The 16,943-nt window shown below is 41.0% G+C and overlaps 1 protein-coding gene and 1 long non-coding RNA gene across 3 annotated transcripts; one reads left to right on the forward strand and one right to left on the reverse strand.

The window, feature by feature from the left end:
• Window positions 1-1,834: 1,834 nt before the first annotated feature.
• On the reverse strand, window positions 1,835-5,708 carry LOC142969169 (uncharacterized). The gene is made up of 3 exons (XR_012959094.1): window positions 5,479-5,708; window positions 2,907-3,646; window positions 1,835-2,789 (listed from the first exon to the last, which is right to left on the reverse strand). It is a non-coding gene; the product is annotated as an uncharacterized LOC142969169 (long non-coding RNA).
• Window positions 3,546-16,715, forward strand: LOC142969168 (ceramide synthase 2-like). Of its 2 annotated transcripts, none has more exons than XM_076108850.1 (11): window positions 3,546-4,008; window positions 9,194-9,367; window positions 9,916-10,033; window positions 10,134-10,252; window positions 11,867-11,924; window positions 12,156-12,206; window positions 12,559-12,651; window positions 13,195-13,323; window positions 13,674-13,780; window positions 13,903-14,056; window positions 14,799-16,715. In XM_076108850.1, the coding sequence occupies exons 2-11, from the start codon at window positions 9,195-9,197 to the stop codon at window positions 14,946-14,948; spliced, it is 1,152 nt and encodes a 383-aa protein (XP_075964965.1). In that variant the 5' UTR covers window positions 3,546-4,008; window position 9,194; the 3' UTR covers window positions 14,949-16,715. The 2 variants fall into 2 exon arrangements, with proteins under 2 accessions (XP_075964965.1, XP_075964966.1); XM_076108851.1 differs by lacking the exon at window positions 3,546-4,008 and adding an exon at window positions 4,033-5,906.
• Window positions 16,716-16,943: the final 228 nt, after the last annotated feature.

Here is a 16,943-nt window from a genome sequence, read left to right on the forward strand (position 1 = left end):
AAAAGTGCTCAAGTCAATTTATGAGATTATTACTGAGCATGATGACCACATAATATCGTATTTCTCCCCTTGTGTTTTTCAAACTTTCTTAATCGCTCTACTGTAGGAACACACTGTGTAGCGTTGTTGCTCGTAGCAGATTTAATACATAAGTAATTCATTCATATCGCTTTATGTAACTATTATTAGAAATTCAATAATGATTCATAAACCCATAAATTAGTATTAAAGAATGATGGTACTTAGCTTACGCCATAAGCCACCATTAGTTTGACTCACAGAATTTAACATACGATTACATTTTCAGAAGTTTTAATATATACATATATATAATACAGGGACTTAAACTTCAGAATGTGATATTAATCAATTAAATCTTAATCTCAGGGTTGCTACAGAGTTCTTATCAAGGTGTACATGGACCTATTATTTCATATACACACAAATCAAATTATCAAGTTCTTTATAAATTAAATATTTATTTGACTAACTACATAACTAAACTACTAAACAGAAAATAAATGATAAAATGAATGAATAAAGAATAGGATGTATTAATAATAGTTATTTGCATAGTCTTTTTCATTCTTCCTTATATGTTAAATGTGAGCTATCTCAGCTGCAAAAAGGTACCAAACAGTTGAAATCACTGAATGAAACCTAATCAATTAAAGACACAACATAGATAGACATTGTAGTCATGACAGACAGACATATCCATGTGTACCTTTATTAGTAAATTAATGGATAGAATTAATCTCAACATTTCACCAGAAATCAGCGTGTGAGGGACAAGAAAAAGGAGGAAAGAACAATTCTCCCCCTCCCCCCCCCTTCTGGTGTCCCACGTTGTGGTTGAAATACAACATCCAGTTTATATGGCAGGAAACTACAAGAATTGTAAACAGAGTTGGCTATCATGAAATTAACTATGCATAACTTGTATAAACTCAGAAGTTTTAATATATATATATAAAATACAGGGGCTTACTATGACTGTGCCTAGAATATAAAGTAAAGGTTTCTTTAAGTTGTCTATTACAATTGGACGCTCTCAAAAACCACAGAGGTTGGGTCATAATTGTGGGGTCAGCCGTAGTGGTTTGAGTGCCACGGTTTACCCAAAGTCCTATCATGAGTTTGTCCAGGCACATGATAAATTGTGAGTCACTTAGTGCTCTGTGGGTCGAGAGGGCAGTTCAAGAAAAAGTTTATTAGTTCAGATAGTGTCATAGACATTTCAGTTCATAATCTCTCGGTGGATGTCAACAACAACGGTTAAAGAATGGAAACATATAGGCCTATTGTTCATGTGCGGATGTAACTGTATTGGCAATAGCAAGTGAGTTATACAAATTCCAATAAGGAGATATCATGAGGTGCATAACCTTTTTTATTTTCAAGTTGAATTCCAAAACACTTTCCTTTATCTTGATAAATGTTTTATGAGGCAGTTAGGGACCTACTTTAATGACAAGCGGTTCATAAACGACAACAGTTGGTTAATATGTTTTTATTTCTTGACTCATTGGCTCCCTGAGTCATTTAGAATCACTCATGACCCGCTGGTGAACTACAACCCAGACCTTGAGAATCAATGATGTAGCCTATAGGTCACCTTCATATGAGGGGCATCTCACCTTCACGTGAGGGGCATCTCACCTTCACCTGAGGGGCACCTCACCTTCACGTGAGGGGCATCTCACCTTTATATGAGGGGCACCTCACCTTCACGTGAGGGGCATCTCACCTTTATATGAGGGGCATCTCACCTTTATATGAGGGGCACCTCACCTTCACGTGAGGGGCACCTCACCTTCACGTGAGGGGCATCTCACCTTTATATGAGGGGCACCTCACTTTCACGTGAGGGGCATCTCACCTTTATATGAGGGGCATCTCACCTTTATATGAGGGGCACCTCACCTTCACGTGAGGGGCATCTCACCTTTATATGAGGGGCACCTCACCTTCACGTGAGGGGCATCTCACCTTTATATGAGGGGCACCTCACTTTCACGTGAGGGGCATCTCACCTTTATATGAGGGGCACCTCACCTTTATATGAGGGGCACCTCACCTTCACGTGAGGGGCATCTCACCTTTATATGAGGGGCATCTCACCTCCTATGAGGGGCTCACCTTCATATGAGGGGCATCTCACCTCCTATGAGGGGCACCTCACCTTCACGTGAGGGGCATCTCACCTTTATATGAGGGGCACCTCACCTTTATATGAGGGGCATCTCACCTCCTATGAGGGGCTCACCTTCATATGAGGGGCATCTCACCTCCTATGAGGGGCTCACCTTCACGTGAGGGGCATCTCACCTTTATTTGAGGGGCATCTCACCTTTATATGAGGGGCACCTCACCTTCACGTGAGGGGCATCTCACCTTTATATGAGGGGCATCTCACCTTCATATGAGGGGCATCTCACCTCCTATGAGGGGCTCACCTTCATATGAGGGGCATCTCACCTCCTATGAGGGGCACCTCACCTTCACATGAGGGGCATCTCACCTTTATATGAGGGGCATCTCACCTCCCATGAGGGGCATCTCACCTCACTGACTTTGTCCATGTGAATCCGCAGCAAATGTTCAAACAGTCAGTATCTGGGCTGAGCTGTTTTACAGGCGCTAGGTTAGTCAGACCTTGAAAGTCATTCTGTACAGCAGGTCGACATGTCACCCCTCACAAGCTTTTTGTATAGTTCATGGATGGATCACAAGGATAGCACGGTAGACGTACTCCACTGTGGCCGAAGTGCAAACATTGCACTGCCCTGAAAGGCAAACATTTGGAATTGCTTTTGTTTGTTTGTTTAAAAAGTTTAAAGGCACTTGTTTTTTTTAAAGATTGAGTACATATTGTTTGAATAATAACCTTTTTATTTACTCACCCAAACTGTTCTCCAGACAAGAGATAATTTGAGGTGACGTAACCGTTTCATCACAAATGTAGGTGTTGGCCAGTGACAGTTAAATACCTCAAGAAATATACCAGAAGAAAATGTGATTCTGCTGAAGACAAAAGGTTGACAAGTATCCCAAATCAATAATTATATTGCTATGCTACAGAATTATAGATAGATAGATAGAGAGATGTATACTTTATTCATCCCCAGGGGGAAATTTGTTTGTAGCAGCAATAAGACATATTCTCCATTCAGCTAAAATTATGTGGATATATTAGGACGATTTTGAGTAAATAAGTGCAACAGTATTATGCCAGATTTGCAAAACAAGGAGGTCAGTCAGCTGAGGCAAACGATGTGACCCGAGAAAAAGAAGGTATTTTGATCCATGAACATATGAAACAACCGAAAATGAAGGTATGAGACCAAACCACAGGGCTCTGCCAACAAGTAACTCTCATTCTCATTTATTAAACTTTTCTCCGAGCGGAAACAAAATGCGGATGTGTGTTTTGTGTGTGTCAGCCATGGATGCATCGGCCAACTGCTCTCATGTGCTCGGACGTCATCTTTGTCCCTCCCTCTCCCTTATCCTCTCACTCCTCCCTCTGTCTGCTCCTCTCGCTCCGTTCTCGTGCTGGCCCGTCCTCCTCCACCTCCGCCCGGCCCGACACCCGGACAGAGCCCGCAGACTCCCAGGAACACACAAGACGGGGAGACATTTGCTGGGGAGAAGACGAAAAGGGGAAATAGACTGAACATCTGTTGTGGGTGGTGGGGGAGAGATATTTGGGGTCGCATTGCAGTACCTCACACATTGTCCCATGTGGAGACACTTTTCTGTTTTTACCCCCTCATCAGTGTCTTTATTGGGAGGAAAAACAAACTTTGTACGCCATGGAAAGGTGTACAAATCTGAGCGGATGCTAAACTCGGATCCTACTGGTTGGGTAACAGGACCGTTAGGTTTCTAGCTAGTTAGCTAGCTAGGAGGGACCTGGACGACTTTGTGAGAAAAATACAAACGTATTTTTTTTTTTAACCGCAAGCCGCATTTCACGCTTCACTACGAGGAAAACACACCAAAGTAAGTAACGTAACCGTTTCACTTTCATGTACGGAAAGTCGACGTTATTCGTGTATCTTTGCGTTAACGGTGGGCGCACGCGCCGCATCCTTTTACTTCGCTCAGACGTCATTACGCATTCATCTAGGAATCTGTTAATTAAACACAACAAACGGGCCCATGTGGGTTTTTTAACGGCAAAAAAAACACATGAATGTTGGGGGGTGGTATTGTCGTAACGATATGAAAGTAAGTTAATAACCATTGACCGCGGTTGTATAATATGAGGACCTAATGAAGACACAGGGGGAAGCCTGGCGCGTGGCCCAGTGTTGGGTCGGTTTTTAAAGTTTGCTAACTTGCAGCAGATTATGTCACATTATCACTGTAACAGGTCACTGTAACATACGCTGCATAACTACAGGCCGGTGATACAACACCACGAGTTTACAGACAGAAGTGCTCCGGGTCATAGCACGTGGAGACCCTTTTACATGGTATCTGTTTATGTTTTAATGACTGTGATTTGTTTGAGTTTGGGACCCCCTCCTACCATTGTGGTCTTCACTTAGCTCTTCCTCTAACGTCTCCCTTATCGAATAGCTACATGTAGGCTAGTGTGAACACCACAGTGACAGAGAACACATATATGAGATTGTATGAGAGTAAGATTATCTTAAATTGAGATATTGAGGTAGGTTTAGACTTCTGATGGGAATAGTGTTGTTTTGTTAAACCAGATGAGATTTGTCTATATCACCATGAGCACTCGTTCATATGCAAATGAATGCAAATCTATGACATAATAATAGCCAAATACGTGTGCATGTGTTGCGAAGCTTTGCATACAGGTCAAACATTATGTTAATCTTTGGTTGAAGTCCATCAAAGTCTGACAGTAGTTCTGAAACAATTGGTCCATTAATCAAATAGTAAGAGGGGAGAAAAAATGTCACCTACAATTTTGATTATTATTTATTGTGTATTTGAGCTTCTCAGTTGTGAGGATTTGCAGCTTGTCTCTGATATATATCACTGTAAATTGTATATTTTGGAGTCATAGTTTCATAGAATAAATAATCCAAAAGTTAATAGTTGTATTAATAAACGACGAAAGATATTGTTCCCCAGACTATAAGATACTTACTATCTGTGATAGTCAATTTTAAAGACAAACTGAATAATTCATTAGGAAGAGAAACCCTCTTATTGATGGAAGCATCCAGCTCAAACATTATGTTAGCGCCACAAAACCTTGAGAATATCTTTTATAGGCTTTCGATTTTGGTTTATCTCTCCTAATCTGGACAGAAAATAAGCAACTATCTCCGGTCAATGATTACAACATCTGCTTCTTCAGCTCTTTTCGCTGACTCATCAGTAATTCAGTTGAAGACGGGAATCATTAGCATTCAGATCCTCTACGGAAAGAATAGCCTCACATATACCCAGGGGCCGTCTAATTGCTCTGGGTGAGGTAACGGTACTTACTCAAAGGGCTGAATCCAGTCAGGATCTAGGAGAAACAACATGACAATATTACCTTTACACCTCCCGAACAGGCCTATTCAAATCAGTCTGCTGACCGATTTAATCTCCACATTAATAATTCATGAGTGTCACAGATCAGTGTCGAATGTATTGAAGTTGATGTTCTTGTGATCTCTTTCTGTAACACAGCAGACCACAGACTGGCTGTCTGCTTTTGATGATGATTTGACATTTTCTCCCACTTTCATTATATCATTTCCTGCAATCTCTGCGTTTGCGTAACCGCTGTATCTTGCACTTTAGTACAAATTACCGCAAACTGTTTTTTGGTCAAACCGAGATCCAGAGGAACGTGTAAAATGTGAAGGATGTGTCTGACTCAACCTGAAAATGTCCAAATGCATGACCCGAGTTAAAGCTGATTAACGGTGAGCAGAGCGCATGAACAGACATTTCATCTCACAATGTGTGCATTCAGGATTTCATAGTTTGTACTGTCATGTGTAAACTGAGGTTGCATGTTGGACCACAAGAAATGAAAGTTTAGAAGGTTGACATACTTAATATTTACTGTGATCTACAGTTGAACTGATATTGATGTTTTTACTCTACTCATTTTACTCTCAGTGCTGAAATTACATGTACAGCAGTACATGTACAGTGACACAGCCCTTGGCTGCAAGTAGCAACTACTCTCATTATCAATTAGTCAGCCATGTATTTTCTCAATTTATTGTTTGGTCCATAAAATATAAGAAAATACTGAAAAAGCATCCATTATAGAATCTCCCATATATTTAACAAACAGTCCATAGCCAAATATATTCAGTTAAATATATTTCATGTGTGACAGAGAAATCATGAAATATTCACTCCTGAGGAACTGGAAATATTTTAAATTATTAATTAAAAGACGACTGAAACAAAATAGCTGAATTTCTTTTGTCAATTCATTGATTGACTCATCATTTCAGCTTTAATCACGCGACACCAAATGGCATACTAATTAAATGCTTTAAAGTGTATCCGCTCTGTTAGGAAAGGTGGCCCATTACCTCATTTTATTATAATATCTGAGTCAATTTACAAAACAGTCAGATTCATCAGTGAAATGTGTTATTGCCATCATCAGTCCAATATGTTTATATCATTTAAAATCATGTTATACTGGTGCTAATATGCTGCTTACTTATCTGACTGACTCAGCCTCATTTTGACTCTTTAGTCTTAGGACCTGTTGTGATATCAGCATGTAGTCGACGTGACGTCTCTGACTTATCAAACTTTCATGCTTGAGGTTCTGAGATCAGCTTTGAGCTCTCAAGTGTACGCTGTCCAAGTGGTCCGTCATTTTAAAAAGGTTGTGGTTTGAGTGAGTCAGCAGTGAGTGAACAGCTTAAGTGTGGATGGATGTGAGTAAATGGGTAGCTATGCCACATTTAAATGGATGTGTTTTGAGTGACTCACTGCTGCTGTCTCGTGACTTATGTTCCTCTTGTCGACTCAGTCTCCTATCATTCAGATAAACAAAGTGCTCGGTTACTTTAAAACTCCATAAAAAGTTATTAATCTATGCAAAGTGAAAGGTGAAGCGCTCCCTTGGTATAGTGGCGGTGTGTTTACATTATTTAAATATTCCTGGACTCTGTACCATGATCCTGTCGGCTCTGTTTAGCTTTTTTCTCTGAGGCCTGGTACCTTTACTTCAACACATCAGTAACATCTGGAGCTTTACTCTGCCAGCCTGAAGTTCAGTTCTGTGTTTACAATCATTAAATCCTCGTAATGTATATTCATAGTGAGGATAAGAGAGAGGAGACAGTGAGAACACTTCCTTTCTCCCTTCCTCTGACAGAGCCATCCTTTATTTTTATTGGACCTTTGAAATGGTCAGAGTCTGGTCATATGATCCAGTGGGCCAATGGAATGTGTTGTTAGGAAAGCTGTGAGGGGAAAGAGCCTTAACATGCTGCATTCACTGGATGATCTCAACTAGAAACCCTAAAATATTCTACCAAATCCTAAATCGCTTCCGCACGGCAGCAATACAAAATATAAAGAAGTTTTCCGCTGTGATTGTTTATTTTCGGACGTCTGTGCATGCGTGTATGTTTAGCACGATTACACTTCCGAACAGTTTATCGTCGGTTGTTATTAAGGGGAATCATTTAATACACAGATAAGTCAACGGAGTGTGTGCTCAGAAGCTCATTCGGTGATCTGTTTTTGGTTGGACCACACTGCTCCTCATGAAGCCAAACATGCACACAAACAAGCTGTTCAGCAGAGCACAAGATCTGTCAGGACACACCAGGAGGAGTGAGGCGCAGTGCTGCTGAAGTGGAAGAGTTGGCAAAATAACTAGGAATAATGTGTCACCCTTCCTATCCACCACCACTTGGGCTGAGGGGGTAGAGAGAGAGAGAGGGCTCGGCGAGCCGTGCTGTTGCAACAGGAAACGGCTGCCATGACTAATAACCAACACACTCATGTGTGACATTGTCTCATGGATGGTAGACAAAGATGTGTGAACATTTTGCAACTTCTGTAAAGTTGGAAGCGATTAGATGATATCTTGATACGTCTATCGCCAAACCCCAAAAAAACAATTCTATACAATCAATGAAGTCACTATACTCTGGTTTAGCTTTTTAAACACGACTATTTGCTGTTTTCTTAGTTTTGATAGTAAACTGAATACTTAGGGGTTTTAGTCTGTTGGTCAGAAGAAAGTCAATGTGAAGAAATCACCTCTGGAATCCGGGAAATATGAATGAACAAGTTCTTCTATCTTTTGACATTTTGTTGAACAAACTCTTAATCAAGGAACTAATGAGTAGATTATTTGATCATGTAAATGATTGCAGTGTTGCAGCCCTAAACTTCAGAAAGGAAAAAGGACTTTGGTCTTTAACCACACTGCTTCTCTTCAGGCTAACCTAACCCAGACCGTCACACCCGAGTCTAATTTCAGCTGCATGTTTTGAAGATAAAGTCGAGGGAGTGGTTGGGGTGGGGGATCATTACACATGGCTCAAAGAGGGAATCCTTCTTGATTACTGGTAGGGAGCAGCAGGGTGGGGATGGGACTGGAAGTGAAGCGCTTACAGGGCTTTGGAACTCCCCTTCCACCCAATACAGCTGCATCGGATGGAAGGGGAGTTACTGTAGATCTGCAAGGGGACTCCAGAGATGTGTGGACGAATCATGACTCGCATCTCTCAGCCGCTAGTTCCCCCCCCCCCCCCCTTTTTTTTTTACTCTCTTCCTCTGCCACTCCCTGAACTTAGCAGCAGAAAAATGTCATTCATCTCCGTACTCTCTGTATATAAAGACAACATTCGCAGCTGCTGTCAACAGTTCAGGAAAGTGCTGATGTTGAAAGCACGAAGCTCAGTTGTTGGTCTGATTTCTCCTCATCCGCTGAGCTCCCAGCATGCTGCTTGTGCTCTGTTATATGCATTAGGAAAAAACCTACAGGCGGTATTCCAGTGAGAGGGAAACATTGGTGCCATCATCTAATTCTCTTAATGGCATGGTAGCAAACATTCCCAGTCACAGATGTCTTGTGGATTCAGATTTTAGGTGGAACCGTATTTGTTAGGGTGTGGGTTCTGCCCCTAGAACTTGTGTATCTTGGGTCTTGAGCCTTTATCTTTACCACCTGATAAACCCGTAGAGCTGGTGCTGACTCTTTGTGTGTCCCGTATTGCAGGATGCTGTTGGGGCTGAGCGAGTGGTTCTGGCAGGAGCGGCTGTGGTTTCCAGAGGGCCTGGGCTGGGCTGACCTGGAGGACCAGGATGGACGAGTGTACGCCAAAGCCCACGACTTGTGGGTGGCGCTGCCCATCGCCCTTATATTCCTCATTATCCGTCAGGTCTTTGAAAGGTCAGTCACTGAATATCTGCGCCCCTCATCTAAGTCTTTGATTATTGATTCAAAACATGTTCAGTCCAGTCTCTTGTCTTTTTCCTTTGATGGCTGTCTTCTCCTCCTCTTCTTTCTCCTTCAGTCTGCCCATCGCGCTGACCTCTAATTATTTTATTTTATTTTATTATATTCATCCGTTACTTTTATCTCTGCTAATATTTAATGTTCCTAATGCTGTGCCCTTCTCTAGAACAAGTAAAGCTCCGTTCATTCAAGTGACTCATATTGTTTTTTTATAGTACTTATTTATTTAACTTGTTAGTATAAACACTTACCTCTCATCATCCTAACCTCTAATGATTCAAATTATCTTTATGTCTATATGCTTCGTTTCCCTCAAATTTGAATTAATTCCTCACAAATTAGAGTTTCTGTGATTGCACCCTGTACTGTGAGCGTCTTTGAGTACCCTTTAAAGCGCTATACAAATAAAATGTATTATTACTGTCTTTAAATTCTCTGCATTTCATCTCCTTTTAATCTTTACAACCTTTTTGTGACTGCAGGACGGTGGCTACACCCCTGGCTTCTCTGCTCGGGGTGAAAGATACGGTGCGGCTCAGAGTCTCTCACAACCCCACACTGGATTCCTACTACTGTAACATTACCAAAAACCCCACACAGGTACGTGTCCGAACACTTTAAAAAGACAGAGGCGTGGGCTGTGTGTTCGGTCAGGAAATTGAATACTTCAATCGGATCTCTTTGTGCGTGCTGTTCTCAGACTTCAATAGCAAGTCTTTGCAAGCAGACCGGCCATTCGGGAAGACAAGTGCAGCGATGGTTCAGGAGACGACGGAACCAGGACAGGCCGAGTTTGCTCAAAAAGTTTCGAGAGGCCAGGTAAGCATGCACACACACATGCACAATTAAACATATATATGCACATATGTCTATAGAGTTATGGAGCAGGTTGAAACAGCTGCTAACCCTTGCGTTCCTCTGCCTATATGAGCACATTTCTGAGGGCAAAAGTAGCCCTCTATTTTTAACATGCACTCATTACAATGCCACTCCGCTGCTACCATGCCTGTAGCCCCGACTTATCACACACACACACACACACACAAATCCCTTCACTCACACTCATTAGCACAGGGCCTCGGCAACAGGGGCTCTGTCACCACTGTTGGTCATGTTCATGTGTGAGCGTTAACTGAGTTAAACCAACAGCATGATCACCTGATGATACGAGGCTAATGAAACTAGCTAGGGTCAGCTGGCAGGATTCACACCGCGGTAACAGATGACACTTAGAATATATGAGCAGTACTACAGATAACCATATCTAAGAGAGGGCCATAAACAGCAACAGATAGCAGCATCACACTGTTAGCATCACTAGGACTGACAGACAGTCAGTGCATGTCGACAAACACTTTCATAGAAGACTTGTTCATGCATTATTACACCCCATGTGTTGTGCTCAATGTAGAACTTCTTTCTAGTGACGTCACTGTTGTAACCATTCGCTTAATTGTCATGGTCGTTATTAATGTGTGTCGACAAGGGTCAGTTCACCCAAATTACAAGAAGACACGGTCTTGTTGCGAGCAGTTTTCACTGGAACTAAAGGAATAGTCCCTGAAAAAGTCATTCCTGACTTTGGAAACAGCAGTTTACCAAAAATACATCTCCATTAATAGCTGTTCTGGAGCGTTTGAACATATCACATGATTTTCTACAGTAGATGCTCATTTGCTTGGAAATGTTTTCTTCGCACTTTAACATTTTAAAGGATTTGTTTGCATTTTTTTCCCAAGTCTATCTTAAAACAAGTCAGGTGCCCATAAAGGCCCATATAAGCTCGCTGTAATCATTCCTCCTGTACATACTGGACATGAAAAGGTGTGATGTCACTGTGTACATATGGGCACAGACTTAAAAAAACATAAAACCTTTACAAATTTAACCCATGACTAAAACAAAAGTTTTTTTGTTGTAATTTTGGTGAAGTGACCCTTTAATCTGCAAGAAGACGAATCTGTCTGCAGTGTGTATGTCTCTGTTGTATATGTGTGTGTGATTGCAGATTGATGTTCTAGACTGCGTATTTGTTTTGGTGTGTTTTGGTGTGTCTCTTCCTGTACTTGGTATGACGTTTCTCCTCTGAATCAATCTGTTGTTTGTGTGCACACAACAGGCGTTCTGTTACTCTCCCTTACTTTTCCCACCAGTGTATCATTTACACTCTCAGTGTCTCTTCTTCTCATGTTCACTTTCCTATTCTTGTGTGTGTGTGTGTGTGTGTGTGTCCTGATTTGACATTCTCAGTGCCGTTCACCACATTTTTCCGGGCTGTTCATTCAGCTTGGCATTTCATTCTGGCATTCTTGAGTGTTTGGGACTGTGTGTTCGTGATGTGTTTACGAGACTGCTGGTAGAAAACGTGTCTATTGTCCTCTCACCATTGACTGAGTAGAACGTTTGTTTGTATGTGTGTGTGTTCTCTTGCAGTTGGAGATTTACCTTTTACCTTCTTGCTTTCATTGCTGGCCTGGCCTCCCTCATCGATGTGAGTACTGCCACGTTAACCTCGACCCCTCCTCTTCTCGCCTTTTTATGTTCACGTGCTCATTCGTCACCTGCCCGGCCATCGTAATATGACAGTTTCCACAGTAGTCTGTCTTTTTTTTTTTTTTGCTGTGATAACCTCACCTCCCGCACTTTTAGAGGAGCGGCGCTGACTCATTGCCATGCTGAGTTAGTAGATATAAATACATTCAAATCGCATCTCTCCTTCCAGAAACCTTGGCTGTATGACGTGAAGGAGATGTGGCAAGGTTTCCCTGTGCTGGTAAGTCTCTGGGATGTACCCTGAACGCACCAGTATCTGAGTGCAACAATGCTAACTCATTTCCGGGTTGTAGGATGCAATTCTTTGCCTGTTATGACTGTGAAAAAGATATAGAATTGCATTATTTGTGGTTTTAATAAGTCTTAAATTTGATTTGAAGAATACTGCAGAAAGCCTGAGACACAAATCACAAGACACCCTCCTAATATAGAGTTGAAATCATTGTTTAATTTATAAAGATTAAAGATAATAAGATCAATCAGTAATAGTGATGATAATGGCTAGTTCCCAATATATTTGTGCTCAAATTGGTGTATTGATTTTGACCGTAACGCTGTTTCATCTCCTTCAGACTCTCCTGCCATCTCAGTATTGGTACTATATGATTGAGCTGGGTTTCTACAGCTCTCTGCTCTTCAGTGTGGCTTCTGATGTCAAACGCAAAGTGAGTGAATTCATTTATTCATCTCTTCTCCTTAGTTCTGGTTGGTATAAAACAACACTTTAACGGTAACAGAAGGAAAAGATACACAGCAATAACTGTTAATGGAAAACAAATATAATCTCTACAAACAGAAGTTTGTGTTTAATAACCACTTTAATGTGGTTATTGCATCATGATTCACTGTATGTCAGAGGACACTATGTTCTAACTATCTGATCAGTTTGACACCTGGCTGGACATTAGACTGTTGTTACACGTGTGTTTGTATGTCAGTGTGTGTGTGAGTGTGAGTGTTTGGACTTTACTCAGCCAGGGTCAGTCAGCTGAGCCCAGTGGGAGAAAATCTTGCAAAAGAGGCACAATGTGTTCCTTCAACAGATTAGTCTAACATAGATGCCTCTTAAGCAGAGTTTAACACTTCACACACACACACACACACACACACACACACATACACTTAAAACATGTGAGACATAAATATATATTCCCAACATTTCCCTTGTTTCAGCATAACAACCATGTCTCCTTGTGCCTTCTCTTTAGGACTTCAAGGAGCAGATAGTCCACCATGTGGCTACCATCCTCCTCATCAGCTTCTCCTGGTGCGTTAACTACATCCGTGCTGGAACTCTCATCATGCTGGTTCACGACTCCTCCGATTACTTCCTGGAGGTAAACGCCATTCATACACTCATAGTATTTTGATTAGCACACAAGCAAACATGTGAATGGGGCCAGTATGAATAATTATCCCCACATCATATGTTATGTTGATGTCATTTATACCTATTATGCTGCAACATGCTGCAAGTTTAGTTCACACTTGATTCACTGAGTGCAATGAAACTTCAACTGAGACGAACTCAGACACACTGATGACACATTGCCACCTTGTGGAGGAAACTACACTTTAGTTCTTCTTTCGTAAACTGACTACCATTTCCATTCATCAAACAAACAAATTATATATTTATCTGCAGCTGACTGATTAAACACTTTTCCTTTCTTTCTCCCTCTGACAGTCTGCAAAGATGTTCAACTATGCTGGGTGGAGAAATGCCTGTAACTACATCTTCATTGTATTTGCTGCAATCTTCATCATCACTCGGCTGGTCATCTTCCCCTTCTGGTACACACACACACACGTTTTAAACAATTGTTTCAGCATATTATTGTGATATGCACCTGTTTGTTATTTAAGTGACCTTGTCCTTAATCCTCTCTCTCTCTCTCTCTCTCTCTCTATTGCAGGATTATTTACTGTACTTGGGTTTACCCAGTGACCATCTATGAACCCTTCTTTGGCTACTACTTCTTCAACGGACTTTTGATGACTCTGCAGTGTCTTCATATCTTTTGGGCTGTGCTCATTATACGCATAGCAATCCGCTTCCTCACCCACAATGTAAGCAAACAAAGAAATCTAATGCAAAGTTCAATATTCTGTTTTCCATCCATTTAGTCTCTGAAATTTCAAAGCTCACATCTTCATCATACAGCATTTATTAAGACACAATTAGACAGTAAATAAAGATAAACCAGATGAAATAAAATACTAGAAAAGGAAAATAAGAAAATGACATGTACTCAGTACTGAACAGCTGCAGCTGAAACATTTGAAATACCAAAAGAAGTTAAAATGAACTCGCAGTCAAAGCCTTGCACTCCTGTTGCATCGTTTTTTTTTAAAAGGATAAAAATCGCACAAGCAGAAGCAGAGATCTCAGCTTTTTTATTCCACACATCTTTCTTACTTGTCCAAAACTTGGTGCCTACATTATCCACAATGCAACTCAACCACTCACAGTTTTGTTTGAGATTTGAGTGTTTTATGCTAATAGCAGTTAATTGAAAGCAATGGAAAGCAATGGACTCTGTGCTTACATCCTCATCATCCAGCCTGGACCCACAAGATATAATATGACACATAAAAACTATAAATACATAAAACATAACAATGTATTTCATTCAAGCCATGGAAGAGATATAGGAATATTAAAATCCATGTCTTTTTATGGATCTTTTGTGTACAACAAGACGCACACACACACACACACACACACACACACACACATTTATAAACAACTGGATGAGTTGAGTTTGTTCTGACAAAGTTTGACACAGTTTGTTTGTTTGTTTTTTTTCAGGAAAAAGTGGACGATGAAAGAAGTGACAAAGATGAAACGGATGAGTCAGAAGAGGGGGAGGGAGAGGAGGATAAAAAGGACATGAAGAAAAATGGGCCGGTGCAGAACGGTCACACGGTCCACAACAACAACCACAGCAAGACAGAGTGAAAGCAAACAAGTGTCAGGACGAACGACCGCGAGAAGGACTCATATCCCTCGGTGGGGGAGCAGGAGGGAGGGATGAAACGAGAGAGAAAGTAGAAAAGGATTGTGGGTTTGCGGGGGTGAAAGCCATTCCCCGAAAACCAAGAACAACAGGTATCCTGAGGAAATTTGACACTGTTACTTTTTGCACAACACAAAAACACGCTCGCACACAGTCATTCGTCCCTTAGAGGGCGCAGCGGTCCGGCAGATGATACGCACTACATTAAGTGGCAAGGCTGTTTAGCTTTGTCATGAAAGGAAAATGTGTCGTTGTCAGTTTGTGATGTCAGTCCAAATGTTTCAAAGAGACAGGGGAGAAAATGGACAGAGGACGGGGTGATGGTGCTTCTTCTTAGCTTTCCTTGTTCTGTGTGCCTTAGAGCCAGCTAATGGCTGTTAAAATGCCATTTAAAAAGAAAAAAAAAGCTTTCTGCTTTAATCTGGTGTTGTTTTATTTTGTTGCATCTTTTTTGTTTTCTAATAGAAGAACAAAAGGGAGTGAAATTGAGTTTTAAGAAATTGAGACAACAGGGCATTTAATTCCCAAATTTTTCTGTCTATGCAATTACATAAGTGTTCAGCTATTGCACCGTCTTTGCACAAACATACAGTGTCTCTGATATACTGTAATAGCAAGCAGCGGGACTACATGCCTCTGCTCTCCAGCGCGGCCTGTGCCATTTAAAAAAATGTCTGCCTTTTAAGGTTTAAGGAGTAAATTTAGTGTCATTTCTGTCTATAAACATAAAGAACATCTTGCTTTCTTGTTTTAATCGATGTTCTATTCTTAAGCCAGCATAGCTCTTTATTGTAAAACTCCTTCTTCCAGAAGAGATATCTGACCTGCAAAGGTCGTCATTCTCAGTTCTTTGCTGTTGGAGCCGTCAGAAACACCCAGAAACGAGTGCTGAGCACAAACACTGCAATATAAATCTCAGCTTCCTGCTAGTTTTTGACGGAGTTGAATGTTTTTCCTCTGGTTTGGCTATAGCGGTTTGATCCAGTTGAGTCGGGAATCATGCTGATGCTGCCACCCGCTGTAAACCGATGACTCTCAATAAAATCATTGCGGCGGTGGGTTGCGTTCGATTGGAATGGGACAGGTTCGCCGTTTCCAGATTTTACAAATGGGGGCCAGATTTCTTCAATTCACTGCCTTGTAGCCTGGGTTATGTTTGTTAACCTGGGTTAGAATTTTAATTGTAGATCTAACTGAATGATTTTAGGTATGATTGTGTCTATGAAACTGGTTTTACAGGTGTTGTTATTCGATGTTCAGGGGGTAAAAGATGTTGAAATAATTTTCTAGCAGTTTAGTGTTTGAGACTTGTGAGGATTCCAGAAATGAATGTTGCTGTTTTGTTGTTATGCTTTGAAGTTGTTTGTATGTGAAGTGCCTTATCCGTAAAGTATGGGAAGCTCTCTCTCCTGCCGCTCGTTTTCTTTCCTGTCTCCACCTCACATCACAGATAGTATGTCCTCCCTCCACTGTCTCATCCATCGCTCACTCCGCTTCCTTATAGATTACCTTCCTTTCAAACCCACCCTCATTCCACCACCACGTTGTTTTTTTACTAACCCAGACCAACCAGCAACCTCTCTTCCCCGGAGATACAGAAGAAACAGCTGTGTCCTAATTACAGTGTTATTTTTTTTCTTATTTTGTTTCCTATTTTGTCAAAGTATTGTTATTAATAATAAAAGCAAAGATCATGAATCACAATGAAAGCACCTTTGAACCATTAAGTCTGCAAACATCCCAAACAGTAAATATTTTAAGTTTCAAACTTCCAGTAAATAAAACTAAAACATTAGAACATTAAACAGGATTTTGTCCTTTGAAAGTCCATCTGGCATAATGTTAAAATACATCATCATTTTTTACAGATCGTAAAGACAGCAGCATGAACAAAGTCCTCCTGTTAAAGCGTATTAATGTGTTCACTCTGAAGAGAA

This window comes from Anarhichas minor, unplaced genomic scaffold, assembly GCF_050575085.1.
Source record: "Anarhichas minor isolate MPS153535 unplaced genomic scaffold, ASM5057508v1 ptg000041l, whole genome shotgun sequence".
NCBI classification, from domain to species: Eukaryota; Metazoa; Chordata; class Actinopteri; order Perciformes; family Anarhichadidae; genus Anarhichas; species Anarhichas minor.

What these genes read in the sequence shown, in the direction of transcription:
- LOC142969168 (XM_076108850.1), top strand. Translation starts at nt 9,195, where the DNA reads ATGCTGTTGGGGCTGAGCGAGTGGTTCTGGCAGGAGCGGCTGTGGTTT. An exon ending in ATCCGTCAGGTCTTTGAAAG is followed by an intron (nt 9,368 to 9,915) that starts GTCAGTCACTGA and finishes TTGTGACTGCAG; the next exon opens with GACGGTGGCTACACCCCTGG. An exon ending in CCTCCGATTACTTCCTGGAG is followed by an intron (nt 13,324 to 13,673) that starts GTAAACGCCATT and finishes TCCCTCTGACAG; the next exon opens with TCTGCAAAGATGTTCAACTA.